The sequence below is a fragment of the Lipomyces tetrasporus genome, assembly GCF_029532465.1.
Source record: "Lipomyces tetrasporus strain NRRL Y-64009 chromosome Unknown POJ06scaffold_1, whole genome shotgun sequence".
Lineage (NCBI taxonomy): Eukaryota > Fungi > Ascomycota > Lipomycetes > Lipomycetales > Lipomycetaceae > Lipomyces > Lipomyces tetrasporus.
Window position 1 is genome coordinate 1,409,292 of NW_026611596.1, and position 24,496 is coordinate 1,433,787.

Sequence of the window (24,496 nt, forward strand, 5' to 3'; positions counted from 1 at the left end):
AATATTTGCACAAGCCATATCATATATTTCAGCCAAAAGATATATCGACCATGTCTCATGTCTAATCGAAGTCATAGTATCACTCACAAAAAAAATCATATAAGAATGCCAAACGATTCTCTGCAAAAGAAAGAAATACAAAAACCCAAAGCAACCATGTCATTTAAAGCCAAACAATGCCAGTAAGAAAAATACATCAAATCTAAGCCAAACCCACTATTTTGTCATGTATCAACAATAAAAAACAAAACGCACAAACATCACGTCTCGGAGCTGAACTGCACACGGCCGCCAGCAAACGCGTTATTGGAACTCGCGCTCCATTCGCTAGCAACGCTGCCTCGGGGTTTCGGCGCTACCGTGTCGACGTCTCGCGTCCTTCGTTGATAGGTTAGTCCCGTACCCGTGTTTGCTCGACGCAAGAGTAATTCTTGAACTTCCTGCTCCTCAGCCTCGAAGCCGTTTCTTAGCGCAGCCTCCTGCTCGGCCCGTTTGTGTAGCCGTTTCTGCCGACGCTTGTCGCCCTCCCAGCTGTTCGAGAGTTCCATCTCTGCATCCTTCTCGAGTCGATCGCGGAGTTCGGGGTCCTGTTCGATCTGCTGGAACACGTCTGTGTCGGACGGGAGCAGACCCGCCCGGAGAGACACCAGAACGAGATCAAACACAACCGGCACGCCGCAGCATAACAAGAATGTCGCCCACCACACCAGGTCTTTGCCGAACGTCTCCACCATCGTGTCCTTGACGACGTACAGTGTCAGTTTCTCGGGATAAATCTGCGTCAGGCAGACCGTCCACAGGAACCATCCGCAAACACTAATAATCAGCGACCCGAAATTGAGGTAACTCCGGTTATGCATTTCGACAAAGTTGAGCTTAACCGCGATGGCGGCGATGATGGCGGCGAAGTTGAGTGTACTCATCGGATACAGACCGTTGTCACGCGGCCACAGGATCGCGTAGACATAGACCATCGTGAAAGTGACGAGGACTGCCTGTGAGCTGGCGACGGACATCCAGCCAATAAAGATTCGAAGGTTGAAGTGCTTGTTCAGCCGACTGGTCGAGTACAGTTCCGGGACGGCGACCAAGGTCTCGGGACTGAGATCCTGGAGGAAGATACCGACGCACAAAACAGGCAGAGACGTGAAGAGCGTGTTATACATTGTCAGAGAGACCGATTCGTACAAACTTGTGCCCGAATACATCGTGAATTGCTGGTACATGGCCTGTGTGAGATAGAAAAAGAACTCTTTGTAGAAAGTCGCCAGTACGTATTTACTCAGACGCTGCAATATTCGTCAGTGTTCTGCAAGTAGGAGCCAAACGAAAGAATACGCACCACGTAATTCCACCGCCCATGCACAAGCAACAACTTCAGCAAAAACCTGAACTGGCCAATCGAGTAGTCCGACGACCGCGACGCCTGAAGACCTTCCTTGCCGGCAATGCCAATACCGACATCGGCCGCCTGGATCATTGCGATGTCGTTCGCGCCGTCGCCAATCGCCAGAGTCACCGAACCCTTCACTTTTGACCTGATTGCAGAAACAAGGAGCGCTTTCTGCGAAGGACTAGCGCGGCAGCAAATGACCGAGTCCGCCTTGACTCCTAGTTCGATGAACAACGTCATGATGGTCATGTCTTTCTCAATGTACGCCAACGTGCCGCCGTCGACGACGACGACGCAGTGCGCGACAGAGCCGTCATCGAGCTCGAGCATGGCCGCGGCCATCTTGCTCGTCATGTCCGGATCGTCCTCGCGCAAGATCAGCACCGTCGAGAAATCGTGAATAAGTCTACACGAGTGTCCGATCGATATAGCGGTCTCGCGCTTGTCGCCGGTAAGCATCCACAACTTGATCCCTGCCCGACGCAGCTTATCGATCGCTTCCGGCACACCGTTCTGGAGCTTGTCCTCGATCGCGGTCGCACCTGTCAGCTCCAAGTTATTCTCAACAAGTTCGCCAGCAGCCTCAATCTTCTCTGTTCGATTCTCAAGACTGGTGACAGCATCGCTGTAGATCTTTGCCCAGCCTTTGTACTCGTCCTCGGACATGAATCTGTGAGCGTAAACCAGAGTTCGCAGACCTTCAGTCGCGAACTCGTCAATATGGCTCATGGTCCTCTCAAACACGGCCGCCGTATCCAATGGCACTGTCTCATCAACCATATTCTCTAAGATGGCAAGAGGGGCAGGATGACTCGCCGTGATTGCTGTCGAGGAATTTTCACCAAACGCAAAGGACGACCGCCCGGCTGGTCCAGCAGACGTCGGAATCTCAACGTCGACCGACATCCTCGGCGTCTGCAACACGTCCGCACCGGCTTCCCGTGCCTGGGCCGATTTTAGAAAGTCGTCCAAGTGCCCCAACGTTTCCTTCCTTCTCAAATTCAAGCTCGGACGACTAAAGCTGGCGCGCGCGACCGCGAAACTCTGCCGCGCAGAGTTTGTTCCGCTGTCATCATCGTGATGATGCTGAAGCGACCCTGTGCGCTCAATCGCACGAGACGCCTCAATGTTCTTGCGCAATGTCACGCGGCGTTGTACTTCGGCTTTCTTGGCCTGCGCAAGCTTGGCGGAATGGAGGCGCTCGAAGATGATCGAGTCAGCGCCCTTGCATAGCAAGCATATCCGGCCGTCGGGAAACCGCACCACGACCGACATGCGCTTCCGCGCCGACGAGAACTCGATCGTGTCGAGAATCTCATATGTCTCGACGGTAGCGTCCGCATCAAAACCGTTGGGATACGTCCGCACTGTTACGGACTTAAGTTGGCGGTCTACGACGACGAAGCCGAGATCTCGCGCGGCGCGTACGAGCGCGAGCTCGTCGGGCGAAGCGGCCTGGTACTGGATTTTGCTGTCGTCGTCGTCGTCGTCGTCGTCGTCGTCGTCAGGGTCCTCATCATCGCCGTCGTTGTCACTATTAGCAGACCCAGCGTCCGCATTGTCTTCATCCCCGCGGTCAGGGATACACGCATGGCACAGCGCCATCGCGAGCAGAAAGAACTTTGCCCGGCGGGAAAACTGCGAATCGGGCTTAAGCTGGAGATACTGCAGCAACTCAACCGTTGACCTCGTCACATGCGTACTCTCGCTGTGAGTCGGCGCGGGCTGCGGTCCGTACGCGGTCGAGTGCCAGTGCGGGCCAGTACTGCTGCCAGTCCGGATGCTCGAGAGACTGCGCTGGTGTTGCAGAGATCTCGTCTCGAAGGCGGCTTCCATCGTCGCGGCGCGCTTGAACGCCTTTGGCATTGGCACGGGCGGACTATTCAGACTCTTTGACCGGAAGTGGTCGTGCGGGTGGTCAACCGCTGATGTCATGCTCTCGATCGTGACGTTCGACGTCCGGATGACAGTACTTGACGGCCGGGCCGGCATTTTGCCATTGGCGTCGGCGACCTTAGATTCGTCCTGTCGCAGCCGCCTGAGCTCTTCGCGGAAAAATTCTTGCTGCACGTCGAGATCGTGAAGCCAGGCATGGCCAGCGACCGAGATTTTGCGGAACACCATGACGTTGTCGGTCAGTGTGCCTGTCTTGTCCGAAAACACGTACGAGACTTGGCCCAGCTCCTCGTTGATGGACGAGGTGTGCGCCTCGCACGGGGTATTTGTCGACTCGTGGTACATGTCGACGTCCCAAGTTAACATGATCCGCTGGCCGATCTTGACGATCTCCATGGACACGTAGAGGGAGAGGGGAATCAGCGTGTTGAACATGATCACGAAACTCATGATCAGTTGAATCAGCGGGATGTCCGAGGACGGTAGGTAAAACGGCGACCTATCGGTAACCCAGACGCGCTCCATGACGGTGCAGAAGGCAGCGATGAAGATGACAAACAGGACCATGAACACGATGATGTTGTTGATTCTGCGTTGCAGTCGCGGCGCCTTCACGCGTGGCGCCTGGGTCGCGTTCATGCGTATCTTTGTTTCTTGGCCCGTGAAAACAACAAGCCCGATCGCATGGGGCGTGTTGCGCAAGATCGAGCCGCGATATAGTATGTTGTCATTTGATAGCGAATATTTTGTGCCCTTGACCGTCACGTTTCCTTCAAAGCTGTACAAATCCGTATTAGGGTCCTCAATCACGAAATCCGCATGCGTGTCGGCAACCAAGAGTTCGTCGGTGCGACACATTTCGGCCAGAACTGGGAGCGCAATCTTGCTCTTCAAGTTGGTCTCGCCGTCCAGTGCGGCAGTCTCGACGTACGCGAGATCGCCCATGCCGTCGGCGTGGAGGACGACCACGTCGGCCGAGACCCAGTCATTTCGGCGCAGCTTGACGACATCGCCGACCTTGATATCTTTCCAGGCCGTGGCGCGCCAATGCACTGTTCGCTCGCCGTCTCCGTCGCACTCTACGTTGGCCACAAGCGCTTCGTTGTTATTTTCCGACGCGTCCTGCCGATGACGGCGCCAGTCGTCAAAACCCTCCCGTGCCATGGAGATTGCCGTAAAAAACATGAATGTGATGAAGGAGTTGTAAGTGCCGGTGGTTGAGAAATTCGGCACCATTTGCAGGGCTGAAACAACCAAAAAGTACCTACGAGAGTTTGTCAGCTGCCGCGATCACACAAAAGCAAAATTGGGGACATACACGTTCGCGAGCTTCGAAAATTGTGCAAACAGCAACAGGGGTATAGCGTTGTACCGGTTGTAGATTGAGGACACGATGGTGTTCGAGACATACGGCTTGTCAGTCCGGTCGTCAACCAAGCCAGCGGCCACACTGCGCCTGAGATCCAAAGGCACGCACCGTCCCCCCTTTGATGTCGGGATCCGGTTAGTGCCCAGGACAAAGTTGCGCGCTTTCCTGTACGTGTTGTCGACTTTTCCCCGAAACCCAGACCGAAACAGGCGCGACGAAGCCCAGGACGAGTAGTTTGGCAGCCGACTGCTGGTCTGCCGTAGAGTGCCTGTCGACGGCGGCGGGTAGATAGCATGCGGGCGATAGAGCTTTTGTCCCGTGTCGCCCAGGTCTGCCTGGCCGGACGGCGGCGGCGGCGGCGTGCCTTCGGCAACATCGATCGCGCTGGGATTCGGACTGTGCGCGTACTGAGGGGCGATGCGACTATACGCCGGTGCTGGGTTGTTGAGATTCTCCATCAGCTCGATCGGGGACTGAGCGGCGTGTTCGAGCTGTCTGTTGAACAATTGGGTGCGCAAACTGAATCCTCTTCGCCTATTGCGGGCAGGGTCGCCAGGCGACGCCGCGGTCGTTGTTCCTGTCGCGGTCTGGGGCGACAGGACTGGACGTGCCAGGTTAGACGCGAATTCGGGCGCGTTGTTGAGTGTAAGTGGATTCGCTGTCATGAGAGCAGGAAGATCGGGTAGCTGGCTCGGTCGCACTGGCGGACCCATCGTGTTGTCGTCGACAGCGATGATTGGAGCATACGTGCCCGCAGCCACGACGTTGGTCGCGTTCACGGTCGACGACGGCCGCACTGGAGGTGTCACTGGCCGGAAGCCCGAGCTGGTCGGGCGATCCAGCTCGGCAGAGTAGCGGACAGGCTGGTGTGGGCCTGCGCGGTCGACAAGGTCGAACTCATCGAGGACTGACGATGCGGCGGCAGGGAATCGTCGTCCGGTCCCTTGTCCTGGGCCCCGAGGCGACGATGCCATTTGCGAGGTGTGGGTGTGGTAGATTGTGAAAGCACGGGGCAGACGACGGTCTAGATTATTTTGCAGGGCCCGAATATCAATCAAGGTAGGAGGGACAGCAACGTGCCTCCTGCGGGGTTGAATAAACCCTAGTATGAACAAGCCGCCATGAACAGGTTTGGCTTTTTGCGTACGACCGCCACGAGACTGCGAAATTTTCAGCTACGATTTGCGTACTACTACAGTGAGCGTTTAACTAACATAGATTACATAGTATATTCATATTTTCACGAACGTAGGTTGGTAAATCGTTCAGGACACAGCAGCCAAAGACGTTGTCGGTCGGCCAGCAGCGAACAAGGCGGGCGGCCGCACCTGAATTTGGGCGGTGGCGGTGTGGGCACGTTTTCATTTGCCAATGGCTCCATTGTGTCTCTTTCGCCACCGCGCTCAGGTGGTCACCGCCCCGTTCCTGGCATGAATTTCATAAATTACCTAATATTTGCGCCATAACTGAGGAACTCCTGTGGCAATTGCTGTGGCCATCGTTCTGCGGTGGGTTAGGTCGCGGTGTTGTTTGTCTGCTGTCGTTTGTTTCGAATATACAACTGCACTGGCAATCCCGCAAGCCTTGAAATCGAACATTCGCGAGACTTGCTGGCAGTGCCGGGCTTCTTGTGTCCTCGATGGTCGAGCTTGGTCGGCGAGATTTGGCGAGATAGACACCTTGCCCCTGAAATGTGGCTTAGGGTTGTATCGGGGATAGGATATCGTCGTCACTATCAACTGGCCGCTGTATGATTATATCCTCACTGGCCACACCCTGCATTCCAGCTGCCAGCGCGCACATTTCGGGACATTGCGAACATTACGGGATTATATCTGGCGTTTGCTGGCCGAGATCGCTCTGGAATGAGAAACAACAACGTATCAGTGGTCACAGTTGCTGCGGCGGCGGCGGTGCATCTAAAAATACACGACGCCGGAACAATTCATTTCTCCTTAAATTCAATTGACGCCAGGTCCCCGCTGATCAGCAGCAAATTCGCCGGTGTCCTTGACGTCAGATGGCGTTTCGTTTCCACTGAATATACAAATATACACATAGTAAAATAACCCTCCACGACGCGCGGCCCTTTCTTCCTTGGAATGCCACCGGCCTGCCTCGGCCCACCCACACAAGCAGTGGTCTTCTCCACACTCTTCTCGCAAACAGAGTTCGCACTAGTCCAGATCCAGTCTAGCCTAGACCTGACTGGGGCGCGGGTCGTTTGGGCGTTTGGAATGCACTTGCCCCAATCCGGTTGTCTAATTGGTTTTTCCCGCTGACCTGTCAAAAATGCCGCCCGCAAATCCCGCCAAACACTAACTTGCCAGTTCGAATATATTCGAATACCTGCCTCATTATATTTCAAACTGCTGCTGACCTGATCGCTCTACGACATCCGAATTAATTGCCTCCGACTGCTGCTTCAACTTCGCTAGACTAGTTCACATTCACTCCGCATCGGAAAATTTCCATCTCCACTTCCCCACTTGGCACAGGCCAACCTCCGCGCGCCCTGTCCTCAATCCCTCCAAAATGCCCTCCTTCCTCCGCCGCTCGTCAACAAACGACTCCGGCTCCGGCTCAATCTCGGGGCAGGAGAACAGGCGGTCGCGTCTCAACTCGCTGTCGGCCAAAATCACGCCCGAGGAGCGCGACCGCTTGAAGCAGCGGACCGCCAACATCGCCGACCCGATCCTGACCGCCATGCGCGAGGAACAGCCGTTCGAGGTCTCGGCCTCGAACCTCGGCGAGCACTCGTCGGTGTCGCCTGAAATGCACATGCGCGACATGTTTGGCAACGTCATCGCCGACCCGGATAAGTCAAATCCCACCCGCAGCCGAGGCGAGCGCCCGCTCGACACCATCCGCGGGTTCGAGTATGCTGCAACCGGCGACAAGTATCGTACGTTTGTTTTGCTTGCTTGCTTGCTTTTTTTTTTGGCACCTAATTTAATCTGCGCATGCTAACTCGACACCCCATCCAGTGAAAGAACAAATCTTTCGCGAACGGCTGCCCTGGGAAGGCAGACGCTACCAGCCGGCCTTCAGTGCCTCGGCATACGGCGACGACACCTACGAGAACGTCGGCGCAGACCACTATCCTCCGCAACCCACCACCACCACCAGCAGCAGCGCGGCCATGTCGTCCGTCTCGACTGCTCCGCGCCCCACCATCCAGCTCGGAAACTCCGGCGAGACGTACGACGGCGGCGAACTGCCCCGTCCAAACATGGGCAAAAAGAAGAGAGGCTTTTTTGGCCGCAAGAAGTAATTTATAGAGACGACGACGACGACGACGCCACGGATAAAACGGAAAAATAACTTGCTCTCGCTTTGATTGGGTACGCGACCGGTTCTGGCGTTGCACTGGTTTTTCAAATTTGTTTTGTTTTAGTTTTGCTGGGATAAACACGTAAATGGGTACATAGCCTTTGTATAAACAGCACTATCCTACGATCACCGCCATGACGTGAAATACAAGTTGTCTGAATAGTCTGAATACTGACGGATTATGAATACACGTTAAATGTACAAGTATTGATCAATCTCCCGACTACGGACACAAAATGCATCTATACCCTTCTCCGATCCCACGATCGTTCACTAACGACACTGTCGCTGCCCGTCCCGAATCCAACAGCTTCTCCAGGCACTTGCGGTGGTAAATATGCTTGCACTTGAACATCACCAGCGAATCCAGCTCGGTCGCCGCCAATTGCGCACCGGCATTCGCCTGCGCCGTGTCGATCGCACCACCCGCCGGACCGTCCTCGAGCGCAGCCGCTGGCGAGTTGCCGGCGTCCTCGCCCGGCCGAACGAACATCGTCCGCTGCCGCGGGCGCCCGTCTGCACCGGCAACAGATTTGCCTCTGTCAACCCGTTCGGACTCGTCGTCTTCTTCATATCCGCCGTCTTCGCTCGATGAGCCACTCAGTCCCCGCTGTTGCTTCGGCCGCCGTCGCCGCCGTCGTCGTCCGTTCGTCGCCGCCTGACTCCGGCCCGCCCGGCCCCGGCGATCATCTTCCTCGTCCTCATCCGGACCATCGTCGGCGTGCTCTTCCTCAGGCTCAATATTCTTCACATGCGACCGAAATCTGACTTTGCGCTGTCGCTGAACATCAACAAGCTTCCGCTCCCACGCATGAAGAATATCCGACGGCGCGTTCGGCCCACACACCTTGCGCCCACACACCTCGCAGCTCTGCCCGCCAACCCGCCATCCCTCCTGTCGAATCGCGTACACGTTGCTCACGTGCACCATCAAATCCTTGTTCAGCAACCGGTTCGTCAGCGTCAGCAGCTGCCGCTCGTAAATGTACGCCTCGAAAATGTTCGCCAGCACGTTGCGCAGATCGACAACCGACGGCGACGCCGCCGCCGTCCGCGCCAGGAACGCCTCAAGGATCCGCAGGAACGCCGTCGTCGTACCGGGCGCGGTCGCGCCAGTCGTGCTCGTCGTCACGTTGTGGGCGCTGACTTTGGTTGTCGTCGTCGCGGCAAGCAGGGCCGAAAAAACGTCCTGGACTAGCCGTCGCAAAAACAAAATCGTCTTTGTCGGAGAGTCGTACGAAGACGAGTGGCTCATTTTTTCAAATACCGTAATGTCCGGGAACAACGTACTCGACACATCTCGAGTTAGCGCCACAATCGAATCGATCAGATCCAACCAAATCGTCTCGGCCTCCGACAATTTCGTGCCGACAGCTGCGGAAGACGGCGACGCAGTCGTCCCCACCGGCGCCGATTTTTTCGACCGCTCAGTGCATAGCCGAGTGCCCAAGATAACATAATGCTGTAAAGTCCGCTCCACGTCCACAAGCTTGCGCTCATCGACTTGCACCCACCGCCCTCGATTCCTCGTCCGACCGCGCGACACAGAGTCAGGATACAACTTGAGCAATTTCTCCTTCAAATACCCAAGGTGTGCAATCAATCGCCGTATGGCCTCCGCATACTGGCCCTCCGACCTCAGCAAGAATATCTCACCATCGATCACACCCGCGCTTTCGAGCGCAGAAAGAACTTTGCTCAGCCTCACATCGCCTTTCTGGAGATACCGTAGGAAGTTTATGACCTTGCCCTTGTCAAATTCGCACAAAAGCGTGATGTACGTTTCCCGCGCCTGTTGCGTGTTCCACTTTGCGCGCTGCTTGCGCGGCAGTACCGTCACACCTTCCCGGTGAAGCTCTTGCTTGAACAGTGCCTTGAGGTACTTGAGCTGCAGGTCGGGACGATCCGACAGCTTGTCGTAGATCCCTCCGTGCAACTCCGGCATATGCTTGTCGACCACTTCAGCCGCACGTGTGCCATCGGTAATCACCAGGTTTCGGAAATTCTCTGCTACGGCAGCGCGGACTTGTGTTCTTTCTTCTGCCGACAAGTCCGATTTGCGCGCAAGACACTCCTCGATCGTCGTAAACACTTCATCCGGGGATCCGTACGTCGCCGTGGCGCCGCTCGCGGCCGCGCTCTCCTCGAAATACACAGAAACCAAGCGCGCGTACTGCTTTTCGGCCCGGAATATCCATTTGAGCACACGGTAATAGCGAACCTGCACAAACTTCTTGACGAGATCATCTACCAGCTCGGGCTTATACGCCGACAGCAGGTACTCCACACTCAGCTGGCAATCGTCCGCAATCTCGGGCGACGGCGGCGCGCACAGCCGCAGCAGGACCTGTCGACGCAAGTACTCTGACAGCGAAATAAACTGAGGATACTTTGCGGCGTTGCGCGCAATGAACATGTCGAGATAGATCGTCTCTTTTGGACTAAACTCGGCGCCGGACAGAATCTCCAGCAAAATGTTCACAATATACTGCCTCGACATTGCCCGTCCAAAAATCAAGTCGTCCGGAAGCTCATGCCTCTTCGATTTTGTGTCGCCGTAGACGTCATCTTCATCCGACGGCGAGTCATCTTGAGCGCCGTTCAAGAAAGTGTCTTCAAACGCCTCGTTCATGGCGGCCACGAAAGCTGGCGCGTCATATTTGAGTAAAAGACGGAGATACGGGAATGAATCTGCGCTGGTCTTCTCGTCGCCTTCGGCGTCGACAAGGATCTCGGTGCCGTACTCACGCGGCCAGGTGACTGTCGTGCCCAGGAACAAGAAGTAATATAACGACGCCTTGGCTCCTTCTGCTTCGTCGTCATCTAGGTATTGACCCGTCGGATACACGCGACTCGTGAAGATGTACGACAAATACGAATACACCTTCGAGATATCCAGTCTTAGATTCTCTAGCGTTTTCTCGTGATCGTCCGTGCTGGACTCATCCGTATTCGACGGAGTCGAAGAAATAGCGGAAGTCAGTTTGAAATATCTGCTAATAAGCTTCATAAAGTCTGCCATCGGAGAAATGTAATCGCCAAGCGTCTGATTCCAGACATATATCAGCGCATCGTAGAGCTCATAGCTGCGGCAGAGCGTCGTGACTTGATCAATGTCCAAACTCGCCGTGTCTAAGTGACAAATCATCTCCTCGAGCCGCTCGTTGAGAGCGAGTGACGCATAGATGTTTATCAGCTCCTTCACAATCGCCGGCGGGAACGACACGATTTTCTCAGCAAGGATATACGGTTCCAGCGTCTCGAAATAAATCCCACGCAGATTCGCGTTCTCAAAGTACTCGTACACGGAGTCAAACAAGACATCGAGCGCATCCGCGACGAAGAGCGCCTCGAAGCTTGCCTCTGCGAGCTCGGCGATCTGGCGATACTGCGCGTCCGTGTCAATTTGCTGCTGTTCCTCGTTCGCCGTGATCGCGGTCGGAGTCGTCGGCGTACTACTTCCGCTGTCGCTTAACTCGTACCGGAGCGCGGTTAGGACTGTGTCGATTAACTTATCATAGACTGCATCGTGCCGTGCCTTCTCGTCCTCTGGCAGTCCTATTGTGACCTGGTCTGTCTCGCCAGTGTAGTACTTCGTCGCCAGCCGGATCGCGCCGGCAAACTTCTCGGTCTCCATCAGTGACATGAGACGTTCGGCCCAGCTCGACAGGTGTCCAACCACAAATTCGTACGACCCCTAATTCGTAAGCACCAAGATCCATGCAACCTAAAAAAGCGAGAGTACGCACCAATAAAAATATCCGTCCCTTGAACGTCCTGACACTATTGAAAAATGCATCTGGGATCGTGGCGTAATGGTCGCCGCCTGCACCACCACTGATGACTAAGTCGTTGAGCTGCCTTGAAAAGTAATCGTGATGCATGATTTGTCGAGGCACGAGGTTAACGGTGTCTGTCACGCGCATAGTGTGTTCGTTGAGAATCAGAAGACGTTGTGTGACCGTGACGAGGACAATGATCTGTTTCGTTAGCGGTAATACGCTTTTTAATTGTACATCCGATACGCACCTGCGAATTCAACCACCGCAACGACACAACGGCCTCGTCCGCAATAAACTTCTTGACTTGAGTGAACTCCAGATGGTGCATGCCGGGCGCATTTGGGGTATTTGCACCATTTTCTTTGCTGCCCTCCTGTGCATGAGCGCCAACAGCGACATCGAGAATCGTGACCATGTTGGACCAGCAGTACGCCAGTCTCGGATTTGAGTTGTGGATTCCATTTGTAGTACCGTTCAGCGCTCCTTTGACATGCTTCGCCGATATGGCGGGGAACCAGTCCAAACACCCGCTTAATCCCATGGTGTCCGAAATGGTCTTTGGTCGACCGGTCTTATATTGTGTCTGCGGAGTCGGACTTGTTGAAATTATTACTAGAATATGTGGCGTCATGAGTGCAAGTAGACCTCGCGTCTCGACGGGATGCGGCGAGCTGCCAAGTGGCATCAGCGCAAACCCCAGAACGGACGTCGCCTTTCGCTGTCTTGTCTGCGTTTCGCTACGTAATCCCAGTGATGGATAGCGGCCGACCAGTCTGGTCGACCGAACTTGCTTGCCCATGAGATTTTGCTGACTGACGTGATAAAACGCCATGCCTTTATCGTCCGCGCTTGCAACCACGCTATGCCGCTTCGCCAGAAATCCGATATGCAGAATCTTTGCTCCAGCAACGTGCCCATCGTGGCGCTGGTGATCTGGTCGTAACGGATCGAATGGTTCGATGTGTACTCGCGGTGCTAGCGGCCGTTTGATGTGCCATATGTATATGTGACCGTGCTCGTGGCCACTTGCGATGTATGTGTGATCGTATGAGTAACCGATGGCCGTGACTGCGCCGGCCTCAGTGACTGTAAATATCGTTAGCATATATTATATCGACAATGTGTGTGGATTAGCCCTACGGTTGGTATTTGAACCGATAGCAGTCAGCAAATTCTGATTATAATCGAATATCAAAATTAAGCCCTTTGCGGTGCCAACGGCGACGGTTCCGGCCACTGCAATGCACGTCGGGGCGCCAAACTGCTGCTTGCCGGTCTCAGAATACACCTGGCTGGACAGCTTTCGCAGTTTAGTCCATCGCACTACTTCCCATGGCAATTTGTCGTCGGTCGGGAGATTGTCCAAGGCATCGTCGAATGCCATAGATATGGACGACATTCTGGACTGCGACAGTGACGGCGACGGCGAGGACGAGCGCAGCGAATATGCCGGCGACTCGAGCCTAGAGTGAAAGCGCAGGTCGAATGGACGAAGGGGCGGCGACGCGAGCAGGAAATCGGACGCGGAAGACATTTGCTGGATTACTCTACTCGAAACGACTAAAATAACGTATTATAGAGAAAATAGAAGCAGCAGTTCTTCCGACACGATGACCATAGCGGGCACGCGCGAGCCTGGGCTTGCGAGACGATATGTATTGGTTCGATAGAGGATAAATGGAATTGACCATTGCTAGTTCTGTCGGGAAGCCGCGAGTCAGTTTCTACGCGCCATCACAGGATGCCCTTGCCTCCTGAATTTCTATTGTTATGGGGAAACATTTACAGCACACGTTGATAAAAGTCTGAGGCAATTTTGTAAAGGGCAGGGTTCCTCCCTTAGCTCAGAGCACCAAATTAGCTGCAGTTTCATCGGACAACGCCTACACGCTCTCCATGCTTCGGGTATCTCCACAACCAGGGAACGTTTCGTCAAAACAGTTTTCCTGAACCGTTTGCGCCCACGATTCAACCACCCTTGATTCCGTCACCGATCTTCCGGCATCTCGGCATTTGGCCGGGTCCCTGACTGCACTGTCGGTTCTCCGCGCATCTCATCATGGTGCAGAGTAGCAGTAGTGCGAAGGTCGGGCCGCAACTTCCCGCGCATATCCTTGCCGCTCGAGAAGCGAAGCGAAAGCGGCTGGCAGAGACGGCCGCTGCAGACGCGCGTAAAGATCAAGATAACAATCGCGAGACCAAGCTAGGTTCGACAGTCGCGACCGTGTCCCAAGACAATGTACAAGAAAATCCAGACCAGTTGACACCAAACGACAAGGACACTCATGAAGCTGGCTTGCCGGTGAAGAAGGCAAGGACGATTGGACCTAGTATGTTTGTCGGACGTACAGGACCAGAAGTGGCTCCCGAGAGTCCTGACAGACGGGATGAGTCTAAGCCTAGCCATCTAAAAGTAAGTGCTAACTGGCATAAATGCTGCAGTGGCCAATGACTAATCGAATGAAGAGATACGACGACGACGAACCACTGCAGGGCACACATGCAGAAGTGAGTGGCCCCAAGCCGAGCGGATCAGCGCGAGACGAATGGATGACAATGCCACCGTCAAAGAGCGACTGGGCAGCGAAACAAAGTGATCCACTCCAGCTCCGACCACGAAAGTTTTTGAGTGGCTCTTCGGCGTCGCGTGCAGGCCAGGGTGCAGACCGGTCTTGGATGGAAACTGAGGCAGAAAGAAAAAAGAGGGTGGCAGAGGAAATGATGGGCCTTAGACGGAAGCAAGACGATCAACAACCTTCTGTTGGACCATCGCTGCCGACTGAACGAGATGAGGAGCTCGCGCGGCAAGTGAAGGAGTATAATGTACGTACCTTTTATGGCATTGAATGGACGTTTATTAACCCTCTTCCAGGAGCAAAACCGCGGTAAGTCATTAATGGAACAGTATAATGAAGGCCTCGCTAGTAGCTCTGGCGGGAAAGGTAAAGAACCGGATGATCCCAGCAGACGCAGGTTCGATTACGAGAAAGATATCGCATCTGGTGGTCGGGCTATGACCTCGTCCAGAATCCAGGATTACGTCAAAAGAGCGTCGTCAATGGACTCGAAATTTTCGAAAGGTCGATACTTGTGAAGGACAGAATATATGTTGTATTATAGCAGTTGATCTTTGGTAGGAGGTACTTTGTACGATATATTGATATTGTTCAAGGAATGATTACGAATATTGGACAAATGGAAGGAACTTGTACTTCTGTATCATATAATACCTATGTCTCACTAGGGGGGGAAGTCGACCATTTTGGCAAATGTCAGAAATTGACCAGGATGACAGAGCTTTTATATATAAATGATAAATATATATTTTGTGGACACTCAGAGCTCCTGACGGTTCTTTCCCTTAAGCCCACTCTAAATCGGTATCTGCCGGCAGTAGAGGCCCGAGTGGGTGGCTGAACCACTGCAAGAACCTAGCAGCAGCACTGGAGGCTGAACTCCCCAGCCTCGGAAGCGCCCTTCGAGGACCGCCGCGGCATCACGTCCTCGAGACACTACAACTGCAAGCACCAGATTCACATACAACTTACTCACTATAGACGTCCAGCATGAGGTATGCTTTTACAATGCAATTGACTTACTTATCTGCCTGTCAAGGCAAACTGAGTCGTGCCAGGTGGAGTTGCATCTGCACATGCTGACGTCTTGAGCAATAGCGGCCGATTCGTGAGAGCATCCAAGTACAGACACGTGTACGGCCAGCAAACCAAGAAGGAACTATGCTACGAGAATGTTCGCGTTAGGTACGCTGTTCTGAAGGGCTCTACGAGCGCAGAGGGTTAACATGGGAATTCTGTAGCAACAATGCTTGGGACTCCAACCTGATAAAGGTAACGTCAGGGTTCAACATACTTACGGTACTGTTCAAACAGCCTGCTGAGAAGTCCTGTGTAGGTTAATCCACTGTATTTGTCAGTGAACTGGAACGCCTCTGGTGGTGGTGCGTTTGCTGTTATCCCATTGTCTGAGCGCGGAAAGATTCCAGATCAGATCCCATTGTTCAGAGGCCACACTGCGACTGTGCTGGACACCGACTGGAACCCATTTGACGACCACGTAATTGCATCTGGCTCAGACGACGGCAAGGTACGCTAGTGTGAATCCCGATGGTTAGACGATATGAACTCACACAAACAGGTTGGCATCTGGAAAGTGCCAGAGGACTTCTCGGTCATTACGGAACAAGGCGATGCGATTACTGATGTGTCGCCCGTTGCCAAACTGTCGGGTCATACCAGAAAAGTTGGCCATGTTCAGTTCCATCCAGTCGCTAACAACGTCCTAGCCTCGTCTTCAGGCGACTACACCGTCAAGCTCTGGGATATCGAAGCCGGTAAGGCAAAGACCACCTTGAAGCACAACGACATGGTCGTCAGTATGTCATTCAATTATATCGGATCTCTGATTGCAACCACTTCTCGCGACAAGAAAATCCGAATCTGGGATCCTCGATCGGAGAAGGTTGTGGTCGAAGGAGCCGGCCACGCTGGTGCGAAGAATCAGAGAGTTGTCTGGATGGGCGAATATGACCGTATTGCGACTACCGGATTCAGCAGAATGAGTGATCGCCAGGTAGCTATCTGGGACACTACAGACATTAAAAAGGGCCCAATTGGCGACTTTTACATGCTAGATTCCTCGGCGGGTATTTGCATGCCTTTTTATGACGAAGGCACGAAGTGTTTGTATCTCGCTGGCAAGGGTGATGGTAACATCAGGTATTTCGAATATGACAACGACGAGCTATATCCGCTGTCAGAGTATAAGTCTGCTGAACCACAGCGTGGTCTCGCGTTCATGCCAAAGCGCGGCGTCGGTGTCCACGAAAACGAAGTTGTTCGCGCGTACAAGACTGTTCATGACACGCTAATTGAGCCTATTCAGTTTATCGTGCCCCGACGAGTATGCATATATATGTATATATCTGGAGACCTACGTTTGTTGTTAACAATGTCTAGGCCGAGACCTTCCAATCTGATATCTACCCTGACTGCCCAAGTGGCGAGCCAGCTATCTCTGCTGCCGAGTGGTTCGATGGAAAGGACGCCGCTCCCAAACTCATAAACCTTGAAGCTGTCTACGATGGTGTCGAACCGGTCGCGGTTGACGGTACAATCCCAACATCAGCTCCAGCTCCTACGGCCGCAAAGATTGCTCCAACCCATGAAACGGTCCAGGAGGAGTCTAAGCCTTCTCCTACTCCCGCCGCTCCCTACAAGGCTCCAGAAAAAGACCTCGATAAGGTTCTTTCTGCGCCAAAGGTCGATGATATGCTTTCTAAAGCCAGTCAATCTGAGGACGCAGCAATGCCTTCGGTTCTCGCCAAGGAAGAAAGTTCATGGGACGCCGAGGAGACAGTCGAGGAGTCTGCCAAGCCGGTAGTCGCAGAGACTGTTCCTACGTCTGCTCCCGAACCTGCCCCGGGAGCTGTTGAGGCTGTCGAGCCGGTCGCCGAACTGGTCACCGAGGAACCAGCCACCCAGGGGACATCAAAGCCAACCGGTGCTGGGTCACTTGTCGCCAGTAAATTGGAGGCGTTGCATAGCCACTTTACCGAGGCCAAGAAGACTCTTGAGAGCTATGAGCAACGATTTGCTGAGATTGTCGCTTTGAACGCGAAGGAACTGGCTGCGCGGGACAACCGCATAGGGGCTTTGGAGTTTGAGGTTGAAACGTTGAAGTCGTTAGTTTTAGCAAAGGCTGAGCCGGCGGAAGAGACACCGGTTGAGGTCAATGGCGTGAAGGAGAGTATTGGGGACGACACTCCTGAGGCCTTAGAGGAAACAGCCGCAGAGAACTGAGAATTCGGCGAAGAATAGAGGAATAGATTGTATGGTGTGGTTTTTGTATTGTACGCTTTGGTCACGATCAAGTCCTACGGGTCGCCGTGTCTGTTTGAAAGTTGGTAGAACAGTGGACGTCTGTGTCATCCATTGTCTATATATTATAGCACATATCGCATTGAATAGAAAATGTCTATACAGTATAACCCCGTTAGTACATCGCGATGTAATGTTTAACTAATCTCGCTTAGCGGGGCACTAAACTTGTTTACGAAGGCAATCGTTATAACTAACTGATTTCCACCACATTTTTAGAATTACGGCACCGGATTTTATCGCTATGTCGGGGATCGAGTATCGTTATAGCGAGGTTTGACTACGATGTTACCCGGCCTATGCGGAAGGTTAGGACATCGATAACACCTCGGAAGCAGAAAAAATTCGGATTTGGGTCGACCCAACCTCAATATACCAGTGGCACTATTCCAATTGGAGGGGGAAATCAATTAAATCTCCGGACTGCTATTTGCACTTAATTGACTAGTCACACAAGATGATCATCCGACGGCAACTCTCACGGGCAATACCGAGGTTCACGATTGCAGTCGCTCACGCATCTCCGAGTTCATACCGCCCACAACTTCCTACAATTCAGCTCGCACAGCCACGATTCAGGGGCGACAAGAAGAAAAAGAAGGATGTGCCTTCAAGTGCTACGTCGCGGCAAAGCGATATTCAAGCGCAGCAAGCCCGCACAAAGCAACAAGAACGCGAAGACCGGCGGCGAGAATTGAAGCGGCGGACGGACAGGGAGCGTGCCGAGGCGCGCAAGACGAAAGTCACGCCTGTGCTGATGGATATTGAGACTGCGGCAAGGTATTTGAAGGCTGCCGAGGTTGGACGGCCCGAGAAGACGGCGACGATTACGATTACTTTGAAGCTTGCGTTGCCATTACATTTCCAGTCTTTACGCGGAACCGTCCGGCTACCAAAGCTCCCTCAGGCAGAACGAGTCGCCGTTTTCACTGAAATACCAGAGATCGCGGAGGCGGCGCTGAAAGCCGGCGCGACGTATGCTGGCGGTGACGAGTTAGTGAATCAGGTCAAGAACGGGGAGATTACTTTTGAAAAGTCGTTTGCAACGCCTGGGGCACTTCCGCTGCTCCGTAGCGTGCAGCGAACTCTTGGCCCGAAGGGATTGATGCCTAGCGAACGTCGTGGTACGGTCGCGGATGATGTCGTCGGGCTGCTGGAGACGTCTCATGGTCTTCTTGATTTACGCACTCGAGGCAAGATTTTGACCGCTGTTATAGCGAGAGTATGTGAACTTTCGTGGCATTGGTATCAACATAGTGTAGAAGTATTAACGGATCTAGGCTTCCTTTACGCCAAAAGAAATTGAAACCAACGTTTCCGCGTTCATGGCTGGCTTCAGAAAGGCGATCAAAAATTCTACGAGCAGACAAGCTCCACTGGTTTCGGAGATCATTTTGAGCTCAACATTTGGTCCAGGTGTTATGGTTCTTGCGTAACGGACTCGAAGTAATACATGAGTGTAGATATGTAGATGATTGTACATACGTGGCATTAATCAATCCGTGTAGGCTTATATTGTGGCCATGCGCGTTTTTTTGATCACGCACACCGCAACTATTTTTAATGGTTATTTAGTCTTGTTGTCCATACCTCAAAACGAATGCGGAATTATTTACATGCAAAATTAACCAAAGACGCAATACAGAGGTTTATCCGGCAACCAATAGCGTAACCAACGGAATCAACATGCCAGCAATAGCGGCAATAGTATCTTGTATCGAAACTGCTGGTCTACCCGACCCAGCTGCTTCAGACTTTATGCTCTCAGCGGTCTCATTCATGACGTGAATAGCGACATACAAAAATGTGCCGCCGCTGAATAACAGCAAAAACCCTGTCCACCACTGAATCCCCGTACCCCCGTCATTGGAACCAATAATCATGATTGCGACCCATGTTGCGAGCGCGCCGATAGGAGCAGCGAGCGAAAACACTAGAAGGTGCTGCTTGACGGTCCGTCTGTGCATGCCCGTCCGCAGGAGAACTGCGGTCATACCGAACGCTGCTGGTGCCTTGTGCAATAAAATAGCAATAAAGACAATAGTTTCGAGAGTTACGCTGGAAGATGCTGCGCTGGCCCCCAACGCAATGCCATCGGCTGCAGCATGGATGACAAGACCGGTCGTCATGGCAGACGCAGAACGACCATTCTGACTCTCTGCTGGTGACATTGCAGTCGGGCTGGATCCTGAAGAGACAGAGTATGTTCGCAGCTCCGAGACATCGACAGAATTGTGGTACGAGCCGGTATTCCTCGCGAAATAAGCGGGTAATTTCTCTATTAGATACATCAGAATAAACCCGGCGATAAGTGCGACACCGACGTATTTGTGAGTTGGAATCTGCTTCTTGTTTTGTACCGGCGCTGGGCGTCGGCTGGGAGCGTCATCCTCAGCCGGCACGGCATTGTCTACTCGTCGGCTTATATATTCCAAAGCTCGTTTCGTGGTACCGCCGCCATCATCTATAGTAGCGTTAGACACATGAATGATCGATTCCCAATGGGCATATGATACCATTGCCATCACTATTAGGCGGATCCAGATCAATCGGCGGCAGTGGATTATAGTGCGGTCCCGGCCGCGAGTGTCGAGGTGTAGGCGTCGAGTACAGAGTCTCCACACCCTCGGGAATAATAACAATCAAGGACGTGCCCATGAGAACACCCGCTCCAATCGTGGAGACCAGTCGTAGGCGCTCTGACGAGAGTGAAACCACCAGAGGTAGCATTCCCGAACCGAATGAGCTGCAAGAGTTAGCAGTGATTTCAAACTTCGCAGCCCAGTTGTACGTTATTAGTCACTGTTGAAACATTCACAAATAATTCCGATGACAAACTTCAAGAAACTTACGCAGCCCCCATAAGTACTGATAGAATGATCAAGGTGATCAATCCATTCAACGACTGCATCTTGTAGTGAGATGGCAACCGAGACTCAGTATCGAAACACAAGATCCGGAGACCCAGTCTTAATACGCCAACGGGGAAGTACTTTCGCAAGGAACGTGGTACTGGAGATTGTCGATACCGGGAGCTGATATGGAGGAAGCCGATATGTCGAGTGGATGCGCATTTGTGGCCTGGTTGCCTGCTTCCTGCCTGCAGCTCATGCAGAGCGACGCACACCTCGACATTAGCGCGACACGAGCCACTTCAATTAGCCACAACCTTCGCGACGCGTTCGCGGGTATCAATCTTTCTCAGGTCTCCATCGTAACCACCCATTACCGGCCTCGACTATCACCCCTCATGTCAGCGACCATTATCCGTCCCGAAGAATGGACAGCAGACTCTAACAAGGCTCTCTCAGTCTCACTAGGTATCATTCGCGTTCATTTGCCGCGTAGTTGTTTGCTAACGCAACGCGTAAATAGTCAAATCTGATGCCGCGACAGTCGGATCTGAGTTTCATCCACAGTTCACCTACCCGATATTTGGCGAAGCAGAGGCTATATATGGATTTAAAAATTTGACGATCGAGGTGGGTTGTGGAGTTTAGAGTGTGTGGCAAGCACCGTAGCGCTAAATGTTGGCCATGTAGCTCAAGTTCGGATCTACGGATTTGCTGCCATATTTGAAGGTCTCGTATTCGGAGAAACTAGAGGATAGGGACGCATTGGCGAGCGTGATTGAGGAAGACAAGAAGCAAAAGCGTCAGGACGAGGAAACGGATGACGGCCACGACATGGGCGGAAACGAAGAGGAAGTTTCCGAGATCGAGACACAAGATGGCGACAATCCAGGCGTCACGCTGCGTGAATTTCTTCCGAAAGATGTGTTCACGGAAGAGCATCAGTGGCTCGAACAAGTGAAAGACGCGGAAAAGTCGTTCTCACCACCAGGCGAGCGTGTTGCAAGTTATTCACAAAACGGATCGACTTTTGAAATCTGGAGGGCTCCGATTTCTGAGGAGAGGCAGAAGGTGCTGCATGAGCGCATGCAGATATTCGTGCTGTTTTTGATTGAAGGAGGATCATACATTGACGCGACGGATGACAGATGGCGGATATACTCGCTGTATGAGAAATCTGGCGATGGAGTGTACACTTTTGCTGGCTTTACAACCGTGTACTCGTATCTGTGGTACAAGAACGCGCAGGTGTACGATTCGACTACCAAACTCGCCGCCGAGTCAAATGACGATTTTTTTACCTTGTACCAGCGCAAACGGATATCACAGTTTGTCATTCTGCCGCCTTTTCAAGGACAGAAGCATGGACCAAAACTATATGACACTCTTATGAACGAGTTTTACAAGGACCCGTTGGTTAAGGAGGTCACGGTTGAAGATCCAAACGTCGCGTTTGACGATTTGAGGGATAGATGCGATATGGAGCGGTTGGATAAGATCGGCATTTGGAATGACGATGGATTCACAGACGCGCCTGTTAGTAAGGAGTGGATGCAATTTGCGCGGGCGAAGACAAAGATAATACCGGTAATGATTTTTTTCTTGCCATTGTTAGCTGTGTTTTGCTAACGAAATCCTGCAGAGGCAATTTCAACGGCTGGTGGAAATGGCGCTGCTCAGAAGGCTAAAAAAGTCAGATAGAACCGCGTACCGGAAATACCGGTTGCAAGTAAAGCAGCGGCTTTTCAAACACAACAAGGTCAGTTTGTTGTGCCTATTAGCTTGGACTTTCTAACTATCTCCTAGGAAGCGCTGAAAGATCTAGACAAGTCTGAGCGGATCGCGAAGATCGATGAGGCGTATAGATCAGTGGAGGAGGACTACTATCGGTTGTTAAGTGGGGTCCCCGTCCCACAAACTGATCCTGAACAAGAAGATGTGGTTCCAGAACCGTTACCGGAAGCCGAGCCAGATCCTACATTTAAGGGCAAAGGAAAGGGCAAGCATGTTCAGTTTGAATTAGGCGAAGACAATCACGATGTGAAGAGGGCAAAAGTTGAGTACTGAAGGTGTTTTGTAAACTAGAATATGCAAAATAATCACACCCATTTGACAAAGTACGATAACCATCCTTTATTCGCCTGTTCTATGCATACAGAGACTGCAACCCGAAAAATTTGACAATAGTATCAACTTTTATATAACAATTTTATGCCCTGCCTTGGCATCTCGAACACTCTTTCGGTTTAACCATTTTTCTCGTGACTTTAGCTGCTTTGTTTTTGCCGGTGGCGGCATCGTCTTTAGCTTCTGCGTCCTGAGCACGCGCAATGTGATGTCTCCCTTTGGAATGTCGCGAGCGTCTGGCTCTGAGAAAATTATCTTTTTCCGCTTGGGTTTCTTCGAGACTTCGTCATCATCGTGATTGATAATGCCGATATCGGGAGTAGTAGTGACCTCCTTCAAAATCGACGACGGTAAAAATAGCGGTAGTTCATCTCGTTTGGCGCTTTGGTCGGCATCATTCTCCGCGCTCTTTGCCTTTTTCGCTTCCTTCTGTGCACGTAACCGCGCGTCATTGGCTTTTCGCTTGGCACGCTGTTCGTCTCTCAAAATTCCAACTTCCCGTTTCCGTTCCTGCGCTTGCACAATTGCCGCCTGGCGACCGCCCTGAAACGACACATCTTCCGGCGCCTCGTCATCATCATCATCGCTTTCCGCATTCTCGTGCTCGGACGAATCGCTAAAGTCCTCTTCGGCGGTGACATACCCAGTCCGAGGTGTATCAGGCACTCCATTCACTCCGTCCTCCTCACCACTACTACCACCACCACCACCACCAGCATTGTCATCATCAAACTTAATGTGCCCCGACTTCTTAGTAGAAGTCAGCGGAGTCTTAAACGCAGACGCAGGGGTCCCATTCGTAGCCCCATTAACAACACTCTTGCCGTTCGCAGCTCTGCTCGTAGGCGTAGACACTTCGCCGGTTTCTGACGTGACAAGTGCCGCTACCCGGCGTGAAAAACGACGGGTTGATGAAGGCTGCGGCGTTCGCGTTGCTGATGCTCGTGCCATTTCTTTCGAATTATATGTGTGACGTTTGGTTCCGAGGAAATAGATGCGTTGACCAGGTTTTGGGATGCATTTTAAAAGTTTCTCCATGCTTGACTGGATTTGGGAGTTACCCGGCTGAGTGGCAGGGCTAGGGATAGCGCCGCATTCAGGGGTAGGCGGCTGCCCGGCTATTGGAGCTATCGGTTGGATACTGGAAGTATGTGGATATTTATGGAATTGCGTCGACTGGAAACTGTTTAGAAGTTGCGGCTATAGTTGTTCGCACCTATACTTGGGCTGGACATGCGGGTGAGCCTTGAAGATTGACAAAATTCCAGCAAAATAATTCAGGTTTAGCATGGAGTATAACACATATGTAATTCGCAAGTTGATGAGATGCATTTTGCCTTCGTGCTTGTGCTATTCGTGCCTGAGAAAGTCCCTTCACGATTTAGTTACAGGCGATTTGACGATCGGCAGCACCGTGTATTTTAAGTTGCGCCACAGCATTTGGTTTTCAGATACAGTGGTACCTTTGGTAGCCTTGCAGCTCTTGGTTTTGTTCACACCAAAATTGAAACGAATTGATTCGAAACGCACTGGCGATATGAAATTTAGTCTTTCAGATTATCGTAAGTGACTCTCATTGGGTTAGGGTCACCACTGAGCAAGTCTGCCCGTCATGGCTGATGCCAATGCTCTCGCGACTGAATCGCGTCCTATATAGATGACAATAATGAAAAGCATCAGTCGCCATCAAGAACAGAACTGAAATGTTGAAGCTGCTGACAAACTGGCTTTGATATTCGATGTGTTCATGCACCTCCATGCAGGAACCGCAGAATGTTTTGCTTGCGTGTCTAATCCTGGGGACAGAAGTGCAAACCGAAACAGCATGAGCTAAAAGTGAATTGCCG

The 24,496-nt window shown here is 52.5% G+C and overlaps 9 protein-coding genes across 9 annotated transcripts; 5 read left to right on the top strand and 4 right to left on the bottom strand.

The window, feature by feature from the left end:
- Positions 1 to 4: 4 nt before the first annotated feature.
- Positions 5 to 5,656, bottom strand: POJ06DRAFT_243129 (uncharacterized protein). Its single transcript, XM_056186311.1, has 3 exons — positions 4,608 to 5,656; positions 1,343 to 4,553; positions 5 to 1,289 (listed from the first exon to the last, which is right to left on the bottom strand). The coding sequence occupies exons 1-3, from the start codon at positions 5,630 to 5,632 to the stop codon at positions 261 to 263; spliced, it is 5,265 nt and encodes a 1,754-aa protein (XP_056047359.1). The 5' UTR covers positions 5,633 to 5,656; the 3' UTR covers positions 5 to 260.
- A 1,411-nt stretch (positions 5,657 to 7,067) lies between these two features.
- Positions 7,068 to 8,073, top strand: POJ06DRAFT_9353 (uncharacterized protein). Its single transcript, XM_056191771.1, has 2 exons — positions 7,068 to 7,563; positions 7,646 to 8,073. Exons 1-2 carry the CDS (start codon positions 7,194 to 7,196, stop codon positions 7,930 to 7,932), a joined length of 657 nt encoding a protein of 218 aa, XP_056047360.1. The 5' UTR covers positions 7,068 to 7,193; the 3' UTR covers positions 7,933 to 8,073.
- Positions 8,054 to 13,402, bottom strand: POJ06DRAFT_9348 (Golgi CORVET complex core vacuolar protein 8-domain-containing protein). The gene is made up of 4 exons (XM_056191770.1): positions 12,914 to 13,402; positions 12,021 to 12,859; positions 11,741 to 11,971; positions 8,054 to 11,688 (listed from the first exon to the last, which is right to left on the bottom strand). Exons 1-4 carry the CDS (start codon positions 13,305 to 13,307, stop codon positions 8,215 to 8,217), a joined length of 4,938 nt encoding a protein of 1,645 aa, XP_056047361.1. The 5' UTR covers positions 13,308 to 13,402; the 3' UTR covers positions 8,054 to 8,214.
- Positions 13,403 to 13,626: 224 nt separating this feature from the next.
- POJ06DRAFT_243132 (uncharacterized protein) lies at positions 13,627 to 15,139 on the top strand. Its single transcript, XM_056186312.1, has 3 exons — positions 13,627 to 14,186; positions 14,240 to 14,596; positions 14,646 to 15,139. Exons 1-3 carry the CDS (start codon positions 13,833 to 13,835, stop codon positions 14,865 to 14,867), a joined length of 933 nt encoding a protein of 310 aa, XP_056047362.1. The 5' UTR covers positions 13,627 to 13,832; the 3' UTR covers positions 14,868 to 15,139.
- A 13-nt stretch (positions 15,140 to 15,152) lies between these two features.
- On the top strand, positions 15,153 to 18,001 carry POJ06DRAFT_243135 (uncharacterized protein). The gene is made up of 6 exons (XM_056186313.1): positions 15,153 to 15,344; positions 15,448 to 15,534; positions 15,591 to 15,621; positions 15,686 to 15,877; positions 15,929 to 16,693; positions 16,750 to 18,001. Exons 1-6 carry the CDS (start codon positions 15,340 to 15,342, stop codon positions 17,590 to 17,592), a joined length of 1,923 nt encoding a protein of 640 aa, XP_056047363.1. The 5' UTR covers positions 15,153 to 15,339; the 3' UTR covers positions 17,593 to 18,001.
- POJ06DRAFT_9386 (ribosomal protein L1-like protein) lies at positions 17,861 to 19,213 on the top strand. Its single transcript, XM_056191774.1, has 2 exons — positions 17,861 to 18,892; positions 18,951 to 19,213. Exons 1-2 carry the CDS (start codon positions 18,128 to 18,130, stop codon positions 19,104 to 19,106), a joined length of 921 nt encoding a protein of 306 aa, XP_056047364.1. The 5' UTR covers positions 17,861 to 18,127; the 3' UTR covers positions 19,107 to 19,213.
- On the bottom strand, positions 19,148 to 20,755 carry POJ06DRAFT_9414 (Zinc/iron permease). The gene is made up of 3 exons (XM_056191779.1): positions 20,523 to 20,755; positions 20,187 to 20,416; positions 19,148 to 20,134 (listed from the first exon to the last, which is right to left on the bottom strand). The coding sequence occupies exons 1-3, from the start codon at positions 20,579 to 20,581 to the stop codon at positions 19,320 to 19,322; spliced, it is 1,104 nt and encodes a 367-aa protein (XP_056047365.1). The 5' UTR covers positions 20,582 to 20,755; the 3' UTR covers positions 19,148 to 19,319.
- A 51-nt stretch (positions 20,756 to 20,806) lies between these two features.
- Positions 20,807 to 22,643, top strand: POJ06DRAFT_243142 (acyl-CoA N-acyltransferase). Its single transcript, XM_056186315.1, has 5 exons — positions 20,807 to 20,990; positions 21,046 to 21,152; positions 21,213 to 22,109; positions 22,165 to 22,281; positions 22,329 to 22,643. Exons 1-5 carry the CDS (start codon positions 20,921 to 20,923, stop codon positions 22,587 to 22,589), a joined length of 1,452 nt encoding a protein of 483 aa, XP_056047366.1. The 5' UTR covers positions 20,807 to 20,920; the 3' UTR covers positions 22,590 to 22,643.
- POJ06DRAFT_243144 (uncharacterized protein) lies at positions 22,644 to 23,737 on the bottom strand. The gene has a single exon (XM_056186316.1). It carries the CDS (start codon positions 23,685 to 23,687, stop codon positions 22,719 to 22,721), a length of 969 nt encoding a protein of 322 aa, XP_056047367.1. The 5' UTR covers positions 23,688 to 23,737; the 3' UTR covers positions 22,644 to 22,718.
- Positions 23,738 to 24,496: the final 759 nt, after the last annotated feature.

Excerpts from the sequence above, each read along its gene's own strand:
- POJ06DRAFT_243129 (XM_056186311.1), bottom strand. The coding sequence starts at position 5,632 with ATGGCATCGTCGCCTCGGGGCCCAGGACAAGGGACCGGACGACGATTC. Across the intron at positions 4,554-4,607 it reads TTTTCGAAGCTCGCGAACGT|GTACTTTTTGGTTGTTTCAG; the intron begins GTATGTCCCCAA and ends AAACTCTCGTAG. Across the intron at positions 1,290-1,342 it reads ATGGGCGGTGGAATTACGTG|CGTCTGAGTAAATACGTACT; the intron begins GTGCGTATTCTT and ends CGAATATTGCAG.
- POJ06DRAFT_9353 (XM_056191771.1), top strand. The coding sequence starts at position 7,194 with ATGCCCTCCTTCCTCCGCCGCTCGTCAACAAACGACTCCGGCTCCGGC. Across the intron at positions 7,564-7,645 it reads TGCAACCGGCGACAAGTATC|TGAAAGAACAAATCTTTCGC; the intron begins GTACGTTTGTTT and ends CACCCCATCCAG.
- POJ06DRAFT_9348 (XM_056191770.1), bottom strand. The coding sequence starts at position 13,307 with ATGTCTTCCGCGTCCGATTTCCTGCTCGCGTCGCCGCCCCTTCGTCCA. Across the intron at positions 11,972-12,020 it reads TGCGGTGGTTGAATTCGCAG|ATCATTGTCCTCGTCACGGT; the intron begins GTGCGTATCGGA and ends CTAACGAAACAG. Across the intron at positions 11,689-11,740 it reads AGGGACGGATATTTTTATTG|GGGTCGTACGAATTTGTGGT; the intron begins GTGCGTACTCTC and ends CTTACGAATTAG.
- POJ06DRAFT_243132 (XM_056186312.1), top strand. The coding sequence starts at position 13,833 with ATGGTGCAGAGTAGCAGTAGTGCGAAGGTCGGGCCGCAACTTCCCGCG. Across the intron at positions 14,187-14,239 it reads CTAAGCCTAGCCATCTAAAA|AGATACGACGACGACGAACC; the intron begins GTAAGTGCTAAC and ends AATCGAATGAAG. Across the intron at positions 14,597-14,645 it reads GGCAAGTGAAGGAGTATAAT|GAGCAAAACCGCGGTAAGTC; the intron begins GTACGTACCTTT and ends ACCCTCTTCCAG.
- POJ06DRAFT_243135 (XM_056186313.1), top strand. Across the intron at positions 15,878-15,928 it reads CTGGCTCAGACGACGGCAAG|GTTGGCATCTGGAAAGTGCC; the intron begins GTACGCTAGTGT and ends TCACACAAACAG. Across the intron at positions 16,694-16,749 it reads AGTTTATCGTGCCCCGACGA|GCCGAGACCTTCCAATCTGA; the intron begins GTATGCATATAT and ends AACAATGTCTAG.
- POJ06DRAFT_9386 (XM_056191774.1), top strand. The coding sequence starts at position 18,128 with ATGATCATCCGACGGCAACTCTCACGGGCAATACCGAGGTTCACGATT. Across the intron at positions 18,893-18,950 it reads TGACCGCTGTTATAGCGAGA|GCTTCCTTTACGCCAAAAGA; the intron begins GTATGTGAACTT and ends TAACGGATCTAG.
- POJ06DRAFT_9414 (XM_056191779.1), bottom strand. The coding sequence starts at position 20,581 with ATGCAGTCGTTGAATGGATTGATCACCTTGATCATTCTATCAGTACTT. Across the intron at positions 20,417-20,522 it reads TCAGTACTTATGGGGGCTGC|CTCATTCGGTTCGGGAATGC; the intron begins GTAAGTTTCTTG and ends TAACTCTTGCAG. Across the intron at positions 20,135-20,186 it reads GCCTAATAGTGATGGCAATG|ATGATGGCGGCGGTACCACG; the intron begins GTATCATATGCC and ends ACGCTACTATAG.
- POJ06DRAFT_243142 (XM_056186315.1), top strand. The coding sequence starts at position 20,921 with ATGTCAGCGACCATTATCCGTCCCGAAGAATGGACAGCAGACTCTAAC. Across the intron at positions 21,153-21,212 it reads TTAAAAATTTGACGATCGAG|CTCAAGTTCGGATCTACGGA; the intron begins GTGGGTTGTGGA and ends TTGGCCATGTAG. Across the intron at positions 22,110-22,164 it reads CGAAGACAAAGATAATACCG|AGGCAATTTCAACGGCTGGT; the intron begins GTAATGATTTTT and ends GAAATCCTGCAG.
- POJ06DRAFT_243144 (XM_056186316.1), bottom strand. The coding sequence starts at position 23,687 with ATGGAGAAACTTTTAAAATGCATCCCAAAACCTGGTCAACGCATCTAT.